The sequence below is a fragment of the Nicotiana sylvestris genome, chromosome 3 (assembly GCF_000393655.2).
Source record: "Nicotiana sylvestris chromosome 3, ASM39365v2, whole genome shotgun sequence".
In the NCBI taxonomy this organism is placed as follows: Eukaryota; Viridiplantae; Streptophyta; class Magnoliopsida; order Solanales; family Solanaceae; genus Nicotiana; species Nicotiana sylvestris.
In genome coordinates this window covers 33,332,023-33,353,925 of record NC_091059.1, presented here as the reverse complement: position 1 = coordinate 33,353,925, position 21,903 = coordinate 33,332,023, and the positions used below count along the sequence as shown (strand labels likewise).

The following is a 21,903-nucleotide window of genomic DNA, read 5'->3' as shown; positions in this document are numbered from 1 at the left end:
TGACTGAGTGAGGCCAAAGGCCTGATTGATTTATGCCAAGATTGGCTTGTTATATCGCTTGGGCATAAGGAGACAAATCTTCCTTGGATGGATCTTCCTTGGTATGGAGACAAATCTTCTCTGTGAGGCTGGATTGGCCTGTTTTTCCTCGGTACTGGAGACTGATAGTCAGTAATATATATATATATATATATATTATGGGATGGATCTTCCCTAGGCCGCACTGGCCATATACAGTACCGAGTGGTTGAGCATATATATATATATATATATATATATATATATATATATATGTGTGTGTGTGTGTGTGTGTGTGTGTATTATGGAGCGATGGATTTCCCTGGACATGGATTTGTCTGAAGTACTTGATACCCGGAGATGGATCTTTTCCATGAGGCTGGATTAGGCATGTTTCTTCGGTACTAGGTGACTTATAGTCAGTGTTGTATATGATTCGGGATTGATTTCCTTGGGCCGTATGGGCCATATACAGTACCGAGTAGTTTAGTATTATGAGTGGAAAATGTGATACAGTGAGGTTGAGTACTTTGAGAGTGTGGGTACATGATTCATCTCTGAGATACATGGCATTTGCATGCATATATGACATACATGCAAAGAGACGCATTTTCCTCATGTTGTACGGTATCATGTCATTCATGACATTTTACACACATTGATATATGGTCATAGAGAAGTATCTCACACTTGCTATCTGGAAAGAAAATGAACATCTTATTTATTGTGAAAAGGATTTTAGAAAAAGAAGTACAGTTTTTCAAACTATCTCATATTTCACGACATTTTTGGTAAAGAATTTGGGTTTACACTAATATTCTTTAAAAATAGAACTATTTTCGAAAAATTGTGAGAAAGCTGATCATTTTATCTCTGAGTTATTTCCTTGATTATATGCTCTTTGTGGTTATGAATTGTTGTTGGCTTCTAGTGTTGGACCCGACCATGTTCCAGCTCGTCACTGCTTTCAACCTTAATTTAGGTTTGTTACTTATTGAGTACATGGGGTCGGTTGTACTCATACTGCACTTCCTGCACATTGCGTGCAGATCCCGAATGTCGATGTTGATGCATTCGATGGTTGCTGGATTTGAAGGCGTACCTGCGTTCATGTTGTAGCTGCCTCTTGCTCACGGTAGCCTTAGATTATAAAAACTCTGTTTATGTACTTTTAAAACAGAAGATGTATTTACTTCATATCAGCATTGTAAACTCTATTCTTAAAAGCTCTTGATTTGTACTACCAGTCCTTTGGAAATATAATAGATCCAGATAATTTATTTTGTTTAATTGACTTATTAACATTATTGAAATTGGATAGTTATTAGTTGGCTTATCTAGCGGGTTGGGTTAGGTGCCATCGCAACTAGTGGATTTTGGGCCGTGACAACTCGTCATGGTAGAGGCTTTGTCAGTCCACCAGTTCTGTCCGCACTTCAGGTTACTTGTAGTTCTCTAGCTAGCCATGGACCACAGAGCACTCGTACCAATTAGCTATATTTCAGTGCACCTTCTGCACAAGGTTCTTATATCAGTTAATCCAGTCGATCGGGGCGGACTCACTACCAGTATCCTCACCCGTAGAGAGGTTGTTTTGAGTATGGTAATACTAGGCACAATGTGAGATATTGTCCCAGACTTCGGATGGGTGGACCTCAATAGGGTACTCAGGCTATGGGAACCGCACCAATTGCTACTCCACCTGCACAACCAGCTAGAGGTGGAGTACATGTGGGTAGAGGTGATCCTAGAGAGGGAGGCCAGGCTCGTTGTTATGCTTTTTATGGTAAGACTAAGGTTATTGCATCAGACCCACTCATTACATGTATTTTTTTAATTTGTCATAGAGATGTATCAGTTTTATTTAATCTGTGTTCTGCTTATTCATATGTGTCATCCTTTGTTGCTTCATATTTAGATATGTATCGTGATACTCTAGATACTCATGTCTATATGTCTACATCCATTAGGGGTTCTATTAAACTGGATAGTGTCTACCGTTCTTGTTTGGCCACTATTAGGGCCTATGGGACTAGAGTTGATCTTCTGTTGCTTAATATAGTGGATTTTGGTGTGATTTTGAGTATGGATTGGTTATCATTAAATTACACTATTCTTGATTGTCACGCTAAGACTATGATATTGGCTATGCCGGGGTTGCCAAGGTTGGAATAGAGAGGTTTATTGGGTCAAGTTCCTGGTAGAGTGGTGTCTTTTCTAAAGGCTTAACGGATAGAGTATTTGGCCTTTGTTAGGGATATAAGTGTTGATACTCCCACGGTTGATTTAGTCCCCATGGTGATGGAGTTTTCCAATGTGTTCCTTGCAGACCTACCGGACATGCCACTCGATTGGGATATCGATTTTGATATTGACTTGGCACTGGGAACTCAGCCCATATATATTCCACCGTACTACATGGCTCTAGAAGAGTTTCAGAATTAAAGAAATAGTTGTAGGAATTATTTGATAAAGGTTTCATCAGGCCGAGCATGTCACCTTGAGATGCTCTGGTTCTATTTGTGAAAAAGAAAGATGGTTCTATGAGGATTACTACCGACAATTGAACAAAATTACTATCAAGAACAAGTATCCACCGCCGTTTATTGATGATTTATTTGATCAGCTTCTGGGTGATAAGGTATTCTTTAAGATTGACTTGAGATCGGGATACCATCATTTGAAGATCAAGGCTTCAGGCATTCTTAAGATGACGTTCAGAACCTGTTATGGGTATTATGAGTTCTTGTGATGTTATTTTGGTTGATAAATATCCCAGCAAATTTCATGCATTTGATGAATAACGTATTTCAGCCCTATCTGGATTCCTTTGTCATTATGTTCGTTAATGATATATTGGTATATTCCCGTAGTAGGGAGGAGCATGAGCAACACTTGAGGATTGTGCTCCAAACTTTGAGGGAGAATAAGCTATATGCTAAATTCTCCAAGTGCAAGTTCTTGTTAGAGTTGGTTGCATTCTTGGGTCATGTGGTGTGTAGTGAGGGGATTAAGGTGGATCCTAAGAAGATTGAGGCAGTTCAGAGTTAGCCCAGACCTTCTACCACTACAGAGATCCGGAGTTTCCTAGTGGTGGCTTAGTATTATTGCTACGTTATGGAGAGGTTTTCATTTATTGCAGCCCCATTGACTAAGTTGACTCAGAAGGATGCCCCATTCAGGTGGTCTGACGAGTGTGAGAAGAGCTTTCAGAAGCTCAAGACTGCCTTGACTACATCTCCACTTCTGGTTTTGCCTTCAGGATTGGGTTCATATACAGTCTACTATGATGCTTCATGGGTTGGTCTTGGGTGTGGTTTGATACAGGATAATAGTATGATTGCCTAGGTGTCTCTCTAGTTGAAGCCCCATGAGAAGAACTATCCAGTGCATGATTTGGAGTTAGAAGTTATTGTACATGCACCCAAGAATTGGAGGCACTACTTATATGGCATTTCCTGTGAAGTGTATATGGATCACCAGAGCCTTTAACATCTATTCAAGCAAAATGATTTAAACTTGAGGCAACAAAGGTAGTTGGAGCTATTGACGAACCAAGATATCACCATTTTTTATCATTCGGGGAAGGCCAATATGGTGGCCAACATGTTCGTGAGGTTGGATGTTTCAAAGCCTAGTAGGGTTCTTGCTTGGGTTGTATCTCAATTGTCTTTGTTTGAGCGCATAGGCACGTCAGTATGATGATCCCACTTGTTTGTCCTTAGGGACATGGTACAACACGTGATGCTAAGGAGGTGAGTATTAGTGATGATGGGGGTATTGAGGCTTCAGGGTCGGATCTGTGTTCTTAATGTAGATGGCTTGAGAGAGTCAATTCTTGAGTAGGCTCATCGTTCATAGTATTCCATTCACCTAGGTGCTACAAAGATGTACCGCGATTTGAAGTAGCATTACTGGTGGAGAAGGATGAAGAAATGTATTGTTGAGTATGTTTTATGGTGTTTGAACTGTCAGCAGGTTAAGTATGAGTATCAGAGACCTAGTGTTTTACTTTAGAGGCTAGATATACCAGGGTGAAAGTAGGAGCGTATCAATATGGATTTTGTGGTTAGGCTGTCATGGACATTGAGGAGATTTGACGTTGTTTGGTCACTGTGGACAAACTGATCAAGTCTGCACATTTCATTCCAGTCATGACTTCCTACACCTCAAAACAGTTGGCTTGGATTTATCTTTGAGAGATGCATGTTTGGAGAGCGGTGTAGCATGAGTTGGGCACATAGGTTGAGCCAAGTACGACATATTATCCCTAAACAGATGGACAATCCGAGGGTACCATTTAGATCTTAGAGGACATTTTGAGAGCACGTGTCATTGGTTTCGGAGGCCAGCGGGATCAGTTTTTGTCATTAGCAGAGTTTGCCTATAGCAATAACTACCAGTCAAATATCCAGATTACTTCGTATGCGGCCTTATATGGGAGGATGTTATTCTCCGATTGGTTGGTTTGAGCATAGGGAGGCAAGGTTGTTGGGCATTGATTTGGTTTGTGATACTTTGAAAAAGGTGAAATTGATTCAAGAACGACTTCGTACAGCGCAGTCTAGGCAAAAGTGGTATGCTGATAGGAAAGCTCGTGATGTGAAATTCATGGTGAGCGAGAAGGTCCTACTCATAGTTTCACCCATGAAGTATGTGATGAGGTTCGAGAAGAAGGGCAAGTTGAGCCTCGGTGTATTGGTCCTTTCGAGGTCTTAGAGAGAGTTGGTAAGGTGGCTTACAAACTTGCTTTGCCACCTAGCTTATCAGAGGTCCATCCGTTCCGTCATATGTGTTGGATTTTAGCTCGGTGCAATTGGACAAGGATTTGACTTGTGATGAAGAGTTAGTGGCTACTTTGGATAGGCATATTCAAAATTTGAGGTCGAAGAATATTGCATCATTGAAGGTTCATTAGAGAGGTCAATTAATTGAGGAGGCATCTTGGGAGACCGAGCACGATATGCGGAGTAGATACCCTCATCTTTTTGATATCCCGGGTGTGATTCTAGACCTATTTGAGGGTGAATGTTTATTTAAGATGGGGAGAATGTAATGACTAGGCTGGTTGTTTTGTGTATTGAGATTTGTTTCTCCTATTTGATGCTCCTTGTATGTGTATTTATTGTTATGTGACTTGCAGGGAAGGTTGTCTTGGTTTTCAGAAAGTTTTGGATTAAAATAGAACACTTAGTTCCGCTTTTGGAAGCTTAGGTTATAAGAATTGATTGAGATTTGAGTTTTGTGTAAATGATCTCGGAATTGTATTTTGATGGTTCCAATAGGTTCGTATGAGAATTTTTGACCTAGGGGTATGCCTTGATTTGGATTTGGTATTTCAGGTTGATTTGGCTCTAATTGGCGAAAGATGAAAATTTGAAGGTTTAGAAGTTCATAGGTTTTACCGAAAGTTGATTTTGTTGTTATCGGGTTCGAATTATTGTTTTGGAAGTTAGAATAATTTAGTTATGCCATTTTTAACTTGTGTGCAAAATTTGAGGTCATTCCGAGTTGGTTGGATGTGGTTCGATATGAGTTTTGGAAGTTTGAAAGTTGACTAGTTTATTAGGCTTGAATTGAGGTACGATTCATAATTTTGATATTATTTTGTGTGATTTGGGTCCTCGAGTAAGACCTTGTTAAGTTTTGGGAATGGTTGGTATGATTGGACAGGGTCACGGTGGCCTCGCGTAAGTTTCTGTTAAGCATCGGATCATTATGATCTTGTTTGGCATTCCACTTCTAATGTTTTTGCACTTACGAGGTTTGGTCCGCAGATGCGGACAGTTGTCACAGATGTGGAGTTATAGGGGAGGCAGCTTTGTTCGCAGGTATGAAGGATTTTGCGCAAATGCGATGGCGTAGGTGCGTTTCCATGACTGAAGAAGCGAAAAGTTGTCCGCAGAAACGCATGGTCGACAATTAGTGGAACTCGCAGAAGAGCTTTTTTCGCAAAAGCGACGTTGTAGAAGTGGCTATTTTGGTTACAGAAGCAAAATTTCTGGGAAGAACGTATTAAGTCGAGAATTTTATCCATTTTATCATATTTTGAGATTGGGAGCTCGAATTGGAGCGATTATTTAGGCGATTTTCACCATTTGTATTGGGATATATGTATTTGACTCGGATTTGATTATTGTTCATGATTTCATCCTTGATTTGGCTTTTGATTGGTAAATCTAAGTGAGAAACTTGGATGTTTTGGAAAAACTTTTCTAAAATAGAAAATAGAGATTTGAACCCCGATTTGGAGTCGTATTTGGATGAGACTTGTATATTTAGACTCGTATTCGAATGGATGATCGGGATTCGTGACTTTTGTCGGGTTCCAGAAATGGATACGGGTTGACCTTTTGGTTGACATTTTAATATTTGATAAAGATCGGAGTTTTATTAATTGAAATAAACTTCTTTAGTCATGTTTGATAATATTGAGTTATTTTTGGCTTGATTTGACTTATTTGAAGGCCGATTTTAGAGGCAAAGGCTTCTTAGAGTATTGATTTGGGTTGTGTGAGGTATGTATCTTGCCTAACTTTTTATGGGGGATACATCTTAGGTTTTAACATTAATTATTTGTTCGTGTTATGTGAAAAGCAACGTGTACATGAGATAACAAACGTATACACGGGTGCTATGTGTGACTTATGACCGGATTAGACCTTAGGCTATTAATATGTCTTAATTTGAGGATGTATTTTATACAAAACATGCTTAATCACTTTGTGAATATGTGAACATGACCACTAAACTTATATTAGCCGTAGTAATACTTTATATGTTAAACACCATCCGTATTTTACTATTTTCATGTCTTTGTGCACCTTGTCGATAAATTATGAACTTATATCCTTGATGCAGTTTTGGCATTATTGTGACATATGTAGACATGTTGAGTGAATTGTTGGGTGTTGCCACGAGATTTTTTCCATGCGATTGTGATTGATATTGTGTCAGGGCGGAGCGATACGATAGAATATTGTTATTATGTTAGGGCAGAGCAATACGTTGGGGGTATTGTTGTTGTGTCAGGGTGGAGCGATATGATGGGATATTATTATTGTGTTAGGTTCCATATATTGTATTTCTATTTGATGACTTCTTGTTAAAATTGAACCTTTACTTGCATTGAATTGTTATCATATGTTCTAAAGAGATTCTTGTTATTGTTTTCTGTTATACATTATGTTGCTAGTCTTTGATATATTGCACAGGTTATTTTACTAGTAAGTATCTCATGACTTGAACCTTGTCACTACTTCACCGAGGTTAGTCTTAATACTTACTGGGTATCGATCGTGGTGTACTCATACTATATATCTGCACATCTTTTTGTCAGATCCGGGTGTTGGAGACAGCGGATCTAGAGAGTGAGAGCTTGCATCATTCGTGAGGATTCAAGGTATAGTTGCATGATATCACAGTCCCTTGGAGTCTCATCCTATATGTTATTATTGATTTTAAATTCGAACAGTATTGTATTTTGAATACTCCGTATATATTCAGTTAGAGGTCATGACTCTATAGTACCTAGTTCTGGGAAGTGTTTGAGTATTTTCATTTTGGCTGATAACTCTATTTCTGGTTTCATATTAAACTATGTCATATTATATTAGGTTTTATTGATTTAAATATTGTTAAGTGATCAAATTACCTAGTTTTATAGATTAGGTGCCACCACGACCCCTATGGTGGGATTCGGGTCATGACAGATTTATAGATAAAACAGTAATTTTTACTTGGTCTCTTAAATACCAACTAAAGCTAATAAAGATATAGTGACAAGTTTAGATGCAAGGAAGAAGAAATGGACATTAGGCTATGATATAACATGTTGGGACATACACCAATAAAAACACTGAAGTTGATTTTCTACTTGACAAAGAATGACTGTTGAGATGCAGCTAAAATTATAATGTATATCCTTTAGTAAGGCATACTAGATTATCTTTTTCTAACAGAAATAGTAAGCTACATGTGCTTTCAATTAGCTACACATTGATGTGTGGGGTCCTTACAACGTATAAACTTTTGATGGAAATAAACTATTTCTTATTATTATAGATGATCACTTTAGGATGACTTGATTGTATCCATTAAAGCTGGAGAGTGGTGATGTGGTGGTGGTAAGAAATTGCATTAAATTACTGCAAAATCAGTTTAATTGTACTATCAAGGTCATTACGTCTGATAATAGGAGAGATTTTCTCAATACAGAATGTAATAATCTTTTTCAACAATCTAAGATTGTACACCAAGAACTTATGTATAAACACTTCAATAGAATAAAGTGGTTGAAAAAAAGTATAAGCACTTGTTAGAGACTGACAGAGCACTTAGGCTTCAAGGGATTATGCCCTTGAAATTTTGAGGAGGAGAGTCTTTATGAAGTATTCCATAAGCGTAAGTACAACTTATAACACCCAAGTACAATTGGATATTTATGCTATGCCAAGAGGATGAACAAGCATAATAAGTATGAATGCAAAGTAGTGGCAGCAATCATGATGGGATATTCATTAGTCAGTAAAGCTATATTCTATATGATATCAGTAATTATATGTTATTTGTAAATAGGTGTACATACCAATCTGGGGTGGAAAGTGATAGACACTTGACTTAAACAAACCTTCCAAGCAAATCTTAAAATAGTTTGTGCAGCGTGTACTCTTAATAATGAATTCAACATCATAAATATCGTTAAGGGAAATAAAACTGAAATAGTTGAAGTTAAATCAAATCAATTATTTAATAACAAAGTACATGAGTCTAACATGAATGTGAATCATAACCCACTAAACCAATTCATACCTCTAAGGACTTAGTACATGATATATGGGGTATGCCCCAAGAAATAATATGAAATTTTAAAATGAATGAAAGCCCGAGAAAAGATCTCCTACCGCTATAATGAATCAATGGAGCTTATGAACTGGATCAAGAAACTATGCATCTAGCTGTAAGCTTTGCCACATGCATACAAAATGTCTGCCACACGATGTGACATGCTCAAACGGGCTAAGTATCTTTAAAGTTACCTGATAAGTCTTGTTTACCAACCCCTAAGTGGAGGACAAGATATTTTGTACTAAAAAATTGTAAAAAGAATGTAATAAACATAACTTGAGCAATTTAATATATTTAACACTGAAATCTGAAAGTTGAGTTATAATATGAAATCTAAGGTAGGTTTTGATTATTGAATGTATTTGAGTTTCTTTGTTTTAAAATTTTTAGTTGATAAACAATGGCACCTGCGAGTGCAAGAATGACTGACCATTCCACGGTCCTTATGGCTTTTACACTTGAGAAGGTTAGTCACTTCTCTCAAACACATAAACTGAACAAACAATAGCACCTGTAAATGTGAGGATGACGAGCTCATATCACGACCCAAATCTCATCATAGCAGTCGTGATGGAACCTAGTCTCTAAAACTAGTTAAGCAGATTACTTAATGAATTTTTAAATCATCGAAAACATAATATAAATAAGTGGAGTTTAATATAAATGCGTAAATAAATAGGTAGAAGAAATGAGTGTATTTTATATTTTGTTTAGTGTTATAAATAGTATTTTATTTATGGTGAATGTCTATTTTTTAGAGAGATTTTAGAGTTTGTTACTTGGTGTCTAAGTTACTTTTTCCCTATAAATAGAGGGGTTCTACTCTATTGTAATTCGTCCTAAAATCAATAAGAATTCTCTCTCTACTTTTCTCTACAATACTCTCCTTCTTATTTTATTGTTTTATAATACATTATCAACACGAGACTCTAACCAATTGAATAGAGTCATCTAGTTTGGTCACCAGACTTTCGGATATGTGCATGGCTCAACATATAAATAACATTGAGCATAATGATTGTCAATTAATCCATAAACTTCCTTTAGGAATAAATTCTGGATTTTAAGGTAAGTGTTTTATCTTATGTTTCTCTTTTAAATTCTTGAAATTCTAAAATTTGATTTTAAATACAAGAAAAGGCAATAAATTTTGATTATAATTTTAATAAAGTTTATAAGAAATTATAACCACCTGGAGTGGTAAAAATTCTATATCTTGTCATGATCAAATTCATGTATGATTGTGAGCACAAGAAGTGAAAATCTGTCCCATTGAATTTGCTTCATTCTTATTCCTTTAAGAGAATGTGGTAGCAATATGTGATAAGTCTGAAAGAAGACAAGATTATTACGGTGAAGGTATTAATGGATATGGATGTGGCAATAGACAAAACTATAATCGTCATCATTGTGGTAATAAGAAAAATAATAATTCTCAAAATAATCCTTCACTCTGTGAAAGTAATGTTTCTCATCGATTTGACATGAGATTTTGTAAAGCACATATAGATGATTATGGTTCATTCATGATGTGAATGTGACAACATATTATTCATGAATACATATTCATTTTTAGAAGAATATGAACGTGCTAGTGGTAGTAAGTATACCACACTAACCTCTAGAAAGAGGTTTGAGAAAAAGAATTTTTTTATTATGGCATGAATGGTCATTGATCACGTACCTATTGTGATTATGCCAAAATTATAGCAATGTGATTATTATTGTAACGAACCGGCTGATCGTTTTGAGAATTTAAGTTTCGTTCAATGGCATAAGGTCTTAAGCAGCTTCATATTATGTGTATCGGTTTGTGTGCGTGGTCGAGTTCAGTTACTGGATGATTCAGAGTCGAATTTGGGAGAAGGATTCTAGTTTGGAAGCTTAAGCAGTGAGAATTTGACCAGAATATGATTTTCTAGTAAACAACTCCTGAATGGGTTTTGGATGATCTCAACAGCTTCGTATGGTTATTTTGGACATAGACATGCATCCGGATTTGGATTTGGAGGTCTGTAGGGTAAATTGGAGCATTTCGGCGAAAGTTGGAAAAGTTGAAGTTTTGAAAATGGAGAAGTTTGACCAAGAGTTGACTTTTGTGATATTAGGGTTGGAATGCAATTTCGAGAATTGGAACAGCTCCGTTATTTCATTTGGGACTTGTCTGCAAAATTTGACATCGTTCCGGGTTGATTTGATAGGTTTCGGCGCGAGTTTTAGAAGTTGGAAGATTTGGAAGTTCATAATTTCGATTCATGGTGTGATTCGTAGTTTCGGCATTTTTTGATATGATTTGAGACATCGAGCGGGTCCATTTTAGGTTATGGAACTTGTTTGTGTGTTTAGACGTGGTCTCGGGTGTGTTCCATATGGGCTACAGGCCAATTTCCTCTATTTTTGGATTGCTGGTTTCTGGTGTCTGATATCCTTCTTCGCGAACACAAAGTGCCTTTCGCGTTCGTTTAGTGTTCTATTAACCTGCCTGATTTTCCTTCTTCGCATTCCCATAGTATGCCTCATGATCGCGTAGCCTTGCTCATACCATTCATCACGTTCTCATCCTCCTTCTGCGTTCGCGTAGCAGAAATCAGGCCCTAGGCACTTGTGGTCATTACTCTTTGCGTTCGCGTGTACCCCTACGCGTTTGTGTAGGTTCTCATTCTCTCTTCTTCGTATTCGTGTCGCTTCACTCGCATTCGCGATGGGCTTTTCTTGGCAGCCTCATTTTTCTTCTTCGCGAACGCGATTCTTCCTCCACGTTCGCGATGCATACAGACCTAGGTAGAATATAAGATCTTTAAATTTGGGGTTAGGCCATTTTTATCGTATTTTGACTTGTAGAACTCGGTTTTGAGCGATTTTTTATGGTTTTTTCAAGCAAATCGATTGGGTAAGTGTTCTTCACCTAGAATTTAATATATCCCATGATTTTATCTTTATTTTTATCATTTAATTTGTGTTTTGAGTTGAGGAAAATGGTGGTTTTTAAAGAAAATTTTCAAAATGAAAAATCATGATTTGAGGGAAGAAATGGTATCGGAATTTGATAATTTTTGCATGGTTGAACTCATATCGGAATGGGTGCTCGGATTTTATGAAATTTGTCAGGTTCCGAGGTATAGGCCCGGGGGTTGAATTTTGGGTTGATTTTGAGTTTTTGTTAAAGATTGAGACTTTATGGTCCAGAATAGTTTCTTATGAGTTTTATTTGTGCTTTGAAGTCATATTTGTAAGATTTGAGCCGTCTGGAGGTCATTTCATCCGAGAAGTTCATTTTTGAGTATCGGTTTGTCTTCTTTAAGGTAAGTATCTTGCCTAACCTTGTGGGGGGGGGATTTTCCCTTAGGATTTGAGTCTTTTATGTTGATTGTAGTCTGTGTACATGAGGTGATGAGTGCGTGCGGACTTATTTGTGAAAAATTGGCCTTTTAGGGTTCTTAGGTCCTTATATTCATTGTGTATGAAGTTGTTCTTGATATATTTAAGTTCCTACTTACTAGTTTCACCTCTACATGCTTTAATTAGAATTAATTCCTTTAGGATTATTGCCTATTTAACTCTTATTTGGCTTAACTAAAGATTTTACCTTTTCTATCGCCATGCTACCTTTTCATAACTGCTTATCTTTAATTAGAATTATAATTATCTCATCCTATAATTGTTTAGTCTTAATTGAAATTATGATTATCTTCTGCTACTTATCCTTAATTGAATTATTGAATATCCTTTGTAATTGCTCAACCTTAAAAGAAGTGTAGATATCTTATATCTTAGTTGACTTGTCTTTATTTGAAACTATTTGACCCGTGTTAGCTTCCTTATTGTTGACTTGTATATTATAGGATCGTTGCTACATTAGTTTTCTCTTGTTGAGTTGTTCTCTTTACGCCTGACATTCTTTACTGTGGTTATTCCTTGTGAACTAGTTCTACCGTTCTTTGTGATATAAAGTTCTTGAGTTGATTTACGTGTCATACTTTGTATTATTGTCAATGTTGTTATTGTACTTGTTGTGGTGATGCACGAGGTTTCTGCCGTGTGGTTGTTGACATTGTGATGCACGAGGTTTCTGCCGTACGGTTATTGTTATAGGGTTGCATGAGGTTTGTACCGTACTGTTGTTACTATTGATATTTTTACATGCGGCATGACAAGGCGGGATATATATATATATATGTGTGTGTGTGTGTGTGTGTGTGTTTGTGTGAGTGTGTGTGTGGGTTGCGCATGTGGCAAGACAAGGTGGGCATTTACTTCACTATTGCACACGTGGTGAGACAAGGTGGGCTATGTTAGGGATTGATTTATGATGATTTGAGATGACCTAGGGGCATTCTTGTTTAGTGGTACAGTTACATGTGTGAGCTTTATTTTGTAAAGTTGTGAGAAAACATTCTATGTGTTGTCCATTCTTTTCCTTATGCTTATTTGCTGGTATGGGCTACGTTAGGACACTTGCACAAGCATACACGTAGTTAAGCACCCGTGTCGGATAAGAGGTCTTTCTTGATATTGTTGAGTATAGATGCACACCCTTGTTACTTGCCTTCTATGTGAAAAGGGCTCTATTGGCACGTGAGTCGTCAGTGCAGTTACGTGGTGTTAGGAGGGCACAGGATGTCAAGCGTTAGGGTTCGGGTATTGAGACCCGTGAGATGTAATTTGTCCGAGGTTCGGTACTTCGTGGAGTTTGTTGACTAAAACCTGATGTGAAAACTGTTGTAGTTGCTGAGTTATTACTTGTCCTTACTGTATCTGTGATTTAGAATTTAGGTTGTGTTTCTGTTCGCTCTTCTGTGGCATTTTTATGGTATTTTGCTAATACTTGTTGTTTTCCTTTCTTATTGCAATTACTGTATTGTTAGCCGTATTGCATAGACGTTATGTAGATACCATATTCTGTTGTTCCTATACTTATACTTATTCAATTTATTAGACCAGTGGGTGTCTTGACTGTTCCTCGTCACTACTTCACCGAGGTTAGTCTTAATACTTACTGGGCATCGCTGTGGTGTGCTCATACTATGCTCCTGTACATTTTTTGTACAGATCCAGGTATTCGATCGTTAGTAGTTGTACGGATCGTTGCTGTGGAGACTCAAGGTAAACTTGTTGTTGCGCTCGCAGGCTTCGGAGTCACCTTCTTATTTTGTATTCACACTGTTTTGCTCATTTCCAAACAATTGTATTTAGAAGTATAGCAAACTCTGTAGAGCTTATGACTTGTACTACTGGTTTTGGGAAATTGTAAATGTTGTAAAGATTTCTATATCGATACTGTTAGATTTTCTTTATTATTGTTGTTATTCAGTAAATGTTAGGCTTACCTAGTCCCTAAGACTAGGTGAAATTACGATACCCGACGGAGGGGAAATTGGGTCGTGACAATTGCAGGGTAAAAACAATAGAAGTAACATATCTTGTCTATTTGATTTTGACCATGACCATAATGGTATAACTTTCTCTTTGAGAGAGATATTCACCATATGCATGTTGATGAAAATATGGTAGTACAAAGTTAATTAAGAGCTCTAGAAGAGCCAATTATTACTATTTTGGAGAAATAAAATTGATTATCAATAAGGTATTTTGTCGTATTAAATTCAAACAAACTTAATGAGTTTCTAAAATATTCGAGAAAGCGGTTAGTTATATTGAGATTAAAAATAAAGGAAAGATTTAATATCTTCTATTATTACAACTTGTAGCGGGGTAATATGTATGTGAAAAGCTACCCGTTTTATTTTCCAATTTGTAATACATAAATAGAAGAGTGCCACAATAAAGTAGAAGCTTATTGATATAACAACCCATATCATAACAAAATTGGAGTTTATTGATAATTGCACACTCATGGTGTAAACCTGAAGTTACCAATATTGATAATTTATCAAGTTGGAGTTATTGTCTCTGTGTTATTTGATCCCGGTTCCACTTTTTCATATATGTCATCATATTTTGCTCGTTATCTGGATACGCACCATGATTCTCTTGTTTCATTTGTTTGTGTATCTACTCTGGTGGGCGATACTATTATTGTGGACCGTGAGTACCACTCGTGTGTGGTGACTATTGGGGTCTGGAGACCAGAGTGGACCTGTTATTACTTTGTATGGTAGACTTTGATGTGATATTGGGCATGGATTGGCTATCTCCTTGTCGTGCTATTTTGGACTGTCATGCTAAGACAGTGACGTTAGCTATGCCGGGTGTGCCATGGATTGAGTGGCGAGGTTTGATTGATTTTGTCCCCAGTAGGGTGATTTCATTCTTGAAGGCCCAGCGGATGGTTAGGAAAGGTTGTCTTTCATATTTAGCCTTCGTGAGGGAAGTCAGTGCGGAGACTCCTAGTATTGATTATGTTCTTGTTGTGAGGGATTTTTCTGATGTGTTTCTTGCAGACCTGACGGGCATGCCACCGGACAAGGATATTGATTTTGGTATTGATATGGTGCCGGGAACTCAGCCTATTTCTATTACACTGTATCGTATGGCACCGGCGGAGTTGATAGAGTTGAAGGAGAAACTTCAAGAACTCCTTGATAAGGGGTTTATTTGGCCTAATGTGTCACCTTGGGTGTGCTTGTTCTATTTGTGAAGAAGAAGGATGGCACGATGAGGATGTGCATTAATTACAGTCAGTTGAACAAAGTAACAATCAAGAACAAGTATCATTTGCCTCGTATCGATGATTTATTTGACCAGCTTCAAGGAGCGAGAGTATTCTCCAAGATTGATCTCCGTTCAGGGTATCACCAGCTAAAGATTAGGGACTCGGATATTCTTAAGACAACTTTCAGGACCTGATATGGTCATTATGAGTTCCTTGTGATGTCTTTTGAGCTGACCAATGCCCCAATAGCGTTTATGTATTTGATAAACAACGTGTTTTGGCCTTATCTCGACTCGTTCGTGATTGTCTTTATTGATGATATTCTGGTATACTCGCGTAGTCAGGAGGAGCATGCAGAGCATTTGCGAGTTGTGTTGTAGAGATTGAAGGAGGAGAAGCTTTATGCAAATTTCTCCAAGTATGTGTTTTGGCTCAGTTCAGTGGCTTTCTTAGGGCACGTGGTGTCTTGTGAGGGTATTCAGGTTGATCCGAAGAAGATAGAGGCAGTTCAAAGTTGGCCCAAACCGTCTTTAGCCCTAGATATTTGCAACTTTCTTGGATTGGCGGGCTATTACCATCGGTTTGTTCCGGGATTTTCATCTATCGCATCACCCTTGACCAAGTTGACTCAAAAGGGTGCTCCATTCAGGTGGTGAGATGAGTGTGAGGAGAGCTTTCAGAAGCTCAAAACTGCCTTGACCACAGCTCCAGTGTTAGTTTTGCCATCAGCTTCAGGATCATATACAGTGTATTATGATGCTTCGAGAGTTGGTATTAGGTGTGTGTTGATGCAGGAAGTTAGAGTTATTTCTTCTGCTTCTCGTCAATTGAAGCCCATGAGAGAACTACCCTGTTCATGATTTGGAGTTGGCTGCCATTGTTCACGCGTTAAAGATCTGGAGACATTATTTGTATGGTGTGTCTTGTGAGGTGTTTACTGATCATCGTAGCCTCCAACACTTGTTCAAGCAAAAGGATCTCAATTTAAGGCAACAGAGATGATTGGAACTGCTAAAGGATTATGATATCACTATTTTGTACCATCCAGGGAAGGCCAATGTTGTGGCCGATGCCTTGAGTAGGAAGGTGGTGAGTATGGAGAGTTTGGCGTATATTCCTATTAGGGAGGGACCTCTTGCAGTTGATGTCCAGGCCTTCGCCAATCGGTTCGTGAGGTTAGATATTTTAGAGCCCAGTCGGGTATTGGCTTGTGTGATTTCTCGGTCTTCCTTATTTGATCGCATCAGAGAGCGCCAGTATGATGATCCTCATTTTTTTGTCCTTATGGATAGAGTTTAGCACGACGATGCTAGTGATGTGACTATTGGTGATGATGGGGTATTAAGGATGCATGGCCAGATATGCATGCCCAAAATAGATGGGCTTCGGGAGTTGATTCTAGAGGAGACTCATAGCTCGCGATATTCTATTCATCCGGGTGTCGCAAAGATGTATCAGGATCTAAGATAGCATTATTGGTGGAGGAGAATGAAGAAGGACATTGTAGGATTTGTAGCTTGGTGTCTCAATTGTCAGCAAGTGAAATATGAGCATCAGAGACCGGGTGGCTTGCCTCAGCAGATGGATATTCCAGAGTGGAAGTGGGAGCGGATCACCATGAACTTTGTAGTTGGGCTCCCACGGACTTTGAAGAAGTTCGATGCTATTTGGGTGATTGTGGATCGACTAACTAAGTCCGCGCACTTCATTCCTGTGTGTACTGCCTATTCTTCAGTGCGGTTGGCAGAGATATATATTCGGGAGATTGTTCATTTGCATGGTGTCCCAGTTTCCATCATTTCAGATAGAGGTACTCAGTTTACTTCATAGTTTTGGAGGGTTGTTTAGCGAGAGTTGGGTATCAGGTTGAGTTGAGCATAGCTTTTCACCCTTAGACGGACGGGCAGTCCGAGCGCACTATTCAGATATTGGAGGGTGTGTTGCGTGCTTGCATCATTGATTTTGGAGGTTCCTGGGATCAGTTTCTACCACTCGCAGAGTTTGCTTATAACAACAGTTATTAGTCGAGTATTCAGATGACTCCATAGGAGGCTTTGTATGAGAAACAGTGTATATCTCCAGTTGGTTGGTTTGAGCAGGGTGAGGCTAGGTTATTGGATACAGACTTGGTGCAAGATGATTTGGACAAGGTGAAGGTGATTCAGGAGCGACTTCGTATAGCGCAGTCGAGACAAAAGAGTTATGAGGATAGGAAGGTTTGTGACATGTCTTACATGGTTGGTGAGAAGGTTGTATTGAAGGTTTCACCCATGAAGGGTGTTATGAGATTTGGGAAGAATGGTAAATTGAGTCCTCGGTTCATTGGGCCTTTTTAGGTGATTTAGAGGATTGGGGAGGTGGTTTATGAGCTTGCTTTGCCACCCAGGTTGTCGAGTGTGCATCCGGTATTTCATGTTTCTATGCTTCGGAAGTATATTGGCGATCCTTCTCATGTCCTAGATTTCAGCACGGTTCAGTTAGATAATGAATTGACTTATGTTGTAGAGCTAGTAGCTATTTTGGAGCGTCAGGTTCGAAAGTTGAGGTCAAAGGATATAGCTTCAGTGAAAGTGCAGTAGAGAGGTCGGCCCATGAAGAAGTCTACCTGGGAGACTGAGTGGGAGATGCGGAGCAGATATCCTCACCCATTTGAAGTTTCAAGTATGTTTCTTGACTCGTTCAAGGACGAACATTTGTTTAAGAGGGGGCATGCAACGACCCGGTTGGTCGTTTCATGAGTTACCACTCCATTTCCCCTATTTCTGCTTCTTTATGTCTTGTTCAGCTGTATTATGTGGTATCCGATTGGTTGGCTCAGGTTCGGAGAGGTTTTGGAAAGGAATGAGACACTTAGTCTCTTTTGAGTAAGCTTCTGATGGTTCGGATAGCTTCAGGAGGCGATTTGGGACTTAAGAGCGTGATCGAAATGTGTTTTGGAGGTCCGAAATAGATTTAGTCTTGAATTGGCGAAATTGGAATTTTAGCATTTTCTGGTTGATAGGTGAGATTTTGATATAGGGGTCAGAATGGAATTTCGAAAGTTGGAGTAGGTCCGTTGTGTCAATTTTGACGTGTGTGCAAAATTTTAGGTCATTCGGACGAGGTTTGATAGACTTTTTGATCGAAAGCGGAATTTGGAAGTTTTTGGAATTCTTAGGTCTTGAATCCGATAATGATTTGGTGTTTTGATGTTGTTTTGAGCGTTCCAAGGGTTGGAACAAGTTTGAATGATGTTATGGGATATGTTGGCATGTTTGGTTGAGGTCACGAGAGCCTCCTGTGAGTTTTGAGTGGTTGAACGGATCAAATTCATGTCGGAAAAGTTGTAGATTTCTGTTGTTGGTGTTGCAGACATTTGGCCTTCGCGTTCGTGAAGGGATGTGGTGTGAGGCAGGAAGTTTGGCCTTCGCGTTCGCGATGTTGGTCCCGCATTCGCGAAGGGTTAGGTTCTGTGTTCATCGCGAACGTGATGAGGTTCCCGCATTCGCGTAGAGTAATGAGAGCAGCTGGGGTCCAGGTTCATTTGTGCTTCGCATTCGCAAGCTAGAGGTCGCGTTCGCGATGGGTTGAGGAGCTGAAGCTTCGCATTCGGGATGTCGCAATCGTAAAGAATGATTTAAGTGGTAAACATTTTTGTGATTCACGAACGCGATGCTTTGACCGCTTTCGTGAAGAAGGAAAAGGTCACCTGGGCAGAATGTTTAAATACCATTGTCCGCAATTTTGGGTCTAACTTTCACCATTTTTGAGCGATTTTAGAGCTTTTTGAGTGGAATTGAAGAGGGAATCAAAGGGAAACACTTGGAGGTAAATTTATGAACTTAATACACGATCATATTGTGATTTCTACCTAATTAAACATGAAAATTGTGGAATCTAAAGCCTAAAATTGGAGAGTTAGGGCTTGAAAATTGACACCTTGATTTGAGGATTTGAGGGGTCGTTGTGGTCGGATTTTGATGTATTTGATATGTATGAACTCGTGAGAGTGTAAGGATTTTAGTTTTGTTATTTTTATTGGAATCTTAGAAGTGGGCATGGGGGTTGGGTTTGGCCAATTTCGGGATTTTTTATGTAAATTGGTTATTTTCGAGTGGGCTTTGTTCCCTTAGCATATTTTTATGGTATAAATCTATTTTTGGTTAGATTTGGAGCATCCTGAGGCCGAGTCGATAGGCAAAGGCATCGCAGTCTAGAGTCTGGACCGAATAGAGGTAAGTAATGATTGTAAATGTTGTCCTGAGGGTATGAAACCTCAGATTTCACATCGTTGTGTTGCTTTGAGTGACGCACACGCTAGATGACAAGCGTGGGGTCATGCACCGTTGGGGATTGTCATTTAGTCTGTCCCGTGTGATAGTTAATTTGCATATTTGATTGAAAACTATTAGACATCATTGTGCTTTGGAAAGTATTATCATGTTTTGGGTTGAATGTCATATTTGGGCCTCGTACCAACTGTTTTGGACCTTAGGGGATTTTTAGTACTATTCCTTACTGTTTTGACTTCATATTTGTACCCAATCATGTTGTATTCTACTATTTTCATAACTCAGCCATATTTACTCCATTTTGATATTTTAAATAATATTTTGGGCTGAGCATCATGTTTTACAGTTGCCCGAGTAGCTTGAGAGATTTCTGACTGAGTGAGGTCGAGGGCCTGTGTTGTGAGGATAATATGAGATCGGGCTGCGCATCGTAGTAGTGTTGTTTTGATTCATGATTATGAGGTCGAGGGCCTGAATTGTTACGCTACGAGCTGGCTTGTTATGAGGCTGAGGTCCAATTTGATTATGCCACGAGATGGCTTGTTATAGCGCTTGGGATGTAGGAGCGCCTTCCGAGTTTGCACACCCCCAGTGAGCGCGGGTACCCAGTGTGAGATGTGATATTGCTCGACGGGCTGTTGTTGTTTTATGTTATTGTCCGAGGGGCTGATACAAGTGACTGTGAGGTAGCCTGAGAGGCTGGCTAAGGGGTGGTTATGGTACTTGTTTTGCCCGAGGGGCTGATTTATGTTTCTATCCTTTTTTCATCACTATTTTCATCACTCATTTGAACTAATGAAAGATGTTTTAAAAAGGTTTTTCCCAAACTGAGATGTTTTTAAGAGTTTTACTACTTTACTGCATTGTTCTGGATTTATACTGTTTTGTTGTAGCATTATGTTTTGGTTTACGTGTTTTCTTACTGCTCAACTGCCTTTACTTTTATTACTTACTGAGTTGGCGTACTCACATTACTCCCTCCACCCTGTGTGTATATCGAGGAGTCTCGGATCACGCTAGCGAGTGTTGATTGTCTTCCAGCAGGCTTTTCGGAGTTGACTAGGTAGCTGCTTGGCGTTCACAGCCCAGTGCTTCTCTTTCCTATCTTCATTTCACTTTGTACTAGCTTTGTATCAGACTATGTTGTCTTTTCATATTCCTTGACGAGTTGTAGATGCTCATGACTGGTGCTACCCCAATGTCGGGCTATGTTTTGGTTTCTGCACTATTTTATCCTACTTTATTCTATGGGATTTTAGCTTATTAATGTCTTTAAAGGACTTATTATACTTGTTTGGTTGGTATTGGGAGTTTGTGTCGGCTGGCCTAGTTTCACGATAGGCGCCATCACGACCATGTCTGTTTAGGGTTGTGAGAATTGGTTTAACCATGTTAATTTAAGTATGATTTGCAAAAATAAAAACAGAATTCATATGGGTAAATATTAAAGAACTAGAAAGTTCTTTACGAATTTTATTATATTGCTTGTTCTCATTAATTAATAAACCAACTAAATGTAACGATTCAATCGGTCGTTTTGAGAACTGTGTCTCGTTAGGTGGCTTAAGGTATCGACCAGATTTGTATTTTGTATTATGATTTGCGTGCGTGAGCAAGTTCGGATTTTAGAGTATTCAAGATTTATTTGTAAGAACAATTCATGTTTTACAAGCTTAAGCGATAAAGATTTTACTGGAGTTTGATTTTTGTGTAGATGACTCTGGAATTGTGTTTTAATGATTTCAATAGTTTCGTATGGTAATTTTGGATTTAGGCTTGCATCCGGATTTGAATTTGGAGATCCATAGGTTAATTTGATGCATTTCGACAAAAATTGGAAGGTTGAAGGTTTGGAAGGTTGAGAGATTTGATCGGAAGTTGACTTTATTAATATCGGGTTTTCGATTTCGGAAGTTGGTATTGCTCTGTTGTGTCATTTGAAACTTGCATGCAAAATTTGACATCATTTCGGGTTGAGTTAATATGATTCGGGCCGAGTTGTAGAAGTGTAAGTTCATTAAGTTTGATTTAGGGTGCATTTCGTAGTTTTGATATTGTTCGATGTGATTTGAGGCCTAGATCAGGTCCGCATTATGTTTTGGAACTTGTTGGTATGTTTGGACGGGGGGCCCGGGTGTGTTTTGGATGGTATCC

At 38.6% G+C, this 21,903-nt stretch overlaps 1 protein-coding gene across 1 annotated transcript; it reads left to right on the top strand.

The window, feature by feature from the left end:
* The first annotated feature begins 1,692 nt into the window (after nt 1-1,692).
* LOC138887208 (uncharacterized) lies at nt 1,693-18,057 on the top strand. The gene is made up of 8 exons (XM_070168931.1): nt 1,693-1,843; nt 1,937-2,183; nt 2,494-2,659; nt 2,833-3,064; nt 3,161-3,318; nt 4,546-4,632; nt 17,578-17,727; nt 17,824-18,057. Exons 1-8 carry the CDS (start codon nt 1,693-1,695, stop codon nt 18,055-18,057), a joined length of 1,425 nt encoding a protein of 474 aa, XP_070025032.1.
* The last annotated feature ends 3,846 nt before the right edge of the window (nt 18,058-21,903 follow it).

What these genes read in the sequence shown, in the direction of transcription:
- LOC138887208 (XM_070168931.1), top strand. Translation starts at nt 1,693, where the DNA reads ATGGGAACCGCACCAATTGCTACTCCACCTGCACAACCAGCTAGAGGT. An exon ending in ATCAGACCCACTCATTACAT is followed by an intron (nt 1,844 to 1,936) that starts GTATTTTTTTAA and finishes CTTCATATTTAG; the next exon opens with ATATGTATCGTGATACTCTA. An exon ending in CTTACATGGTTGGTGAGAAG is followed by an intron (nt 17,728 to 17,823) that starts GTTGTATTGAAG and finishes TAGGTGATTTAG; the next exon opens with AGGATTGGGGAGGTGGTTTA.